This window comes from Triticum aestivum, unplaced genomic scaffold, assembly GCF_018294505.1.
Source record: "Triticum aestivum cultivar Chinese Spring unplaced genomic scaffold, IWGSC CS RefSeq v2.1 scaffold16154, whole genome shotgun sequence".
NCBI classification, from domain to species: Eukaryota; Viridiplantae; Streptophyta; class Magnoliopsida; order Poales; family Poaceae; genus Triticum; species Triticum aestivum.
In genome coordinates this window covers 11,288-13,908 of record NW_025227297.1, presented here as the reverse complement: position 1 = coordinate 13,908, position 2,621 = coordinate 11,288, and the positions used below count along the sequence as shown (strand labels likewise).

At 46.0% G+C, this 2,621-nt stretch overlaps 1 protein-coding gene across 1 annotated transcript; it reads left to right on the top strand.

Annotated features, from left to right (window-relative positions):
- Positions 1-1,046: 1,046 nt before the first annotated feature.
- On the top strand, positions 1,047-2,337 carry LOC123172680 (mannose-specific lectin CML-2-like). The gene is made up of 2 exons (XM_044589625.1): positions 1,047-1,863; positions 2,141-2,337. Exons 1-2 carry the CDS (start codon positions 1,047-1,049, stop codon positions 2,335-2,337), a joined length of 1,014 nt encoding a protein of 337 aa, XP_044445560.1.
- The last annotated feature ends 284 nt before the right edge of the window (positions 2,338-2,621 follow it).

Below are 2,621 nucleotides of genomic sequence, written 5' to 3'. Positions count from 1 at the left end.
GCCACCAAAAGAGGGAGATAGTGGCTGATGGTCACAACAAAAAATTAAGTCCTGCTAATTAATCCAACTTGCCAAGATGCTCATGTATATTACGCATTTACGCAGTAGTGGTTGATGATCAGAACAAAAATGTAGTCTTGTTGACTGATTGTTTATTTATTTTTAAGTAGTGCATCCGCGTGTGAAAGAGGGCGTATTGTCGTTGGAGACAATTAGAGAAAGTGCTCATCGAGATGTGCATGCTGGTGGAAGTCGCTTGCTAGTTCCTAGTTGCATGGTCAAACAACTTGCCTATATCAGATGCTCAATGTTTTTTAACGAAAATGATAGACCTTCTGCAGAAGCCTACAGAAATAATCTTTTAGTACACGAGAACGTTCTCTCCCACTAAACGCACATCAATATCAAGTCAAGTCTAGCCTTGAACTTTCTCGCAAAAAAAAAGTCTAGCTTTGAACTGGGCTACAATCTTACAAATGTGTGTGTCATCTCCTAATTCATACCCCCCCCCCCAACCAGGTGGCGACACCGCACCTCTGATTTCCTCTGTAGTCTTGAATCCGTAAAAAAACTGTCCGTAACTGAAGAATTGCTCCCTTTTAACAAATACCTTTTGTTGGTCGTGCAAGGTTTTAATTTTTGGTTTGTGAAATTTTTCGCCCCAGACCGAGACGTCCGAATTTTGGCCATTCTAAAACAATTCGGCAAAATTTGATCTAAATTTGGCTTAAATTTGACCAAAATCTATTTTTTTTCGTCGGAAGGTATTTTTCGCCACCGGCCAAGATGGCCGAAATTCATTTTTCTCGGCCGAAATTCGAAACACAAGTTACATGCATCAATGGACGTGAATGTGACGCGAAGGCTGCGGTTAACTTGAGTGACGACTGAGTATTATCCGGTCGTCGTCTACTAGTGTACCTTGGTCTTGATTTATTCTTTCCTCAAGTGCTGCATCTTCATGAGAGCACCGAGCACCAAGCCTGCGTTCAGGTCACAACACTCTAGCTAGGTGGCCCCTCGTCCATCGAGCTTCCACCTCCATCATGGCGACGGCGGCTTCGCATGCACGCAGCAGCATCCTCGTTTCCGTTTGCGCTGGGTGCTTCCTCCTCCTCTGCTTGCCGTGTGATGCTGCCGCCTCGCCTCTCTCCTTCAGCTTCGACTTCTCCAACAAATCCACCTTCAGCTCACGAATCCAGGTCATGGGCGACGCGCTCCAGCAAGACAACCTGGTCGACCTCACGGTGGACACCTCGTACAGGCGTGGCATCCACTATCTCAAGGGGCGGATGTCGTACGTCGACCCTGTGCCCTTCTTTGACGGCACCACCCACGAGCTGACGAGCTTCGTCACGCACTTCACCTTCGCGATCAAGCCCATCCCAGGGGAGATAAGGGGGGACGGCATGGCTTTCTTCCTCTCCAGCTTCCCGCCGACGGTGCCGGCCAACTCGACCGGGGGCAACCTTGGCCTCATTGTCCAGGGTGACGGCAACGCCTTGGGCGCAGACCGGTTCGTCGCCATCGTGTTCAAGACGTTCAACAGCTCGGACCACATCGGCATCGACATCAACTCTGCCTCGTCCTCCAAAAATGAAACAGCCTTGCCCGACTTCAGCCTGAATGGCTCCATGACGGCGTGCATCACTCTTAATGGCACCACCGGGATGATCGATGCCTCCCTGCAGTTTAACGACAACCGTTCCCTTGGTCCCTTTAAGGTTAGTTATCAACTACCCGATCCATCGTCCTTGCTCCCGCCGGAGGTGGCGGTGGGGTTCTCTGCAGGCACAGGCGACTACTCCGAGCGCCATCAGATAATGTCCTGGTCCTTCACCACAACTCTTCCTCAACGCAAAGGTATATCTATACTTGTAGCTTTTAAGTTTCATACAAAGCTAACAACGTTCATTTAAAAAATACATTATTTTAACACATTTTTAATCTCTAAAAGTCTTTTCTCATTATAAAAGGTTATAGATTCTTTTTTATTATTTTTTTGCGGATGAAAGGTTCATTCATCGAGGAAGAAAATCATTCTTCCAACAATTAACATCTATTCTTTTTCTAACTGTTTTACATACAACAAAGGTCTTTGTTTTCGCGGGTAAAACTTGTATTACTCAATTCATAACAGGATTACAATCAAAGACGTTAAGATCAATGGCTACCCGAGGGCCAGACCCAAGCCTGCATATAGTTTGCCAAAGCATCACTAACTTTATTTTGAAAACGACTAACATGAGTAATACACTAATTCTACGGAGACTCGTCATGTACTTGATCTCATGCACCAACAACGAATTCAGCGATCTGTTCGCATCGCTTGCTTGAATCATTTTAACTGCCACAAGAGAATCAGGCCCGGTTCTTTTGGACGATTCTCCTAGAATCTTGAGAATCGACCGTCCACCCAGCTTTTCTCAGAATCTTGAACCCATATTTTTTAACAATCCTAGCTGTTTACATCCTAACTAGCTAGGATTGTAAAAAGAATATGGGTACAAGATTCTGGAAGAACCTGGGGAGAGGCTTGATTCTCAAGATTCTGGGAGAATAGGCCAAAAGAACTAGGCCTCAATCTCAATTGCCACGGGTAAAACTGTCTGTAGCAGGGT

What these genes read in the sequence shown, in the direction of transcription:
- LOC123172680 (XM_044589625.1), top strand. Translation starts at nt 1,047, where the DNA reads ATGGCGACGGCGGCTTCGCATGCACGCAGCAGCATCCTCGTTTCCGTT. An exon ending in AACTCTTCCTCAACGCAAAG is followed by an intron (nt 1,864 to 2,140) that starts GTATATCTATAC and finishes AATTCATAACAG; the next exon opens with GATTACAATCAAAGACGTTA.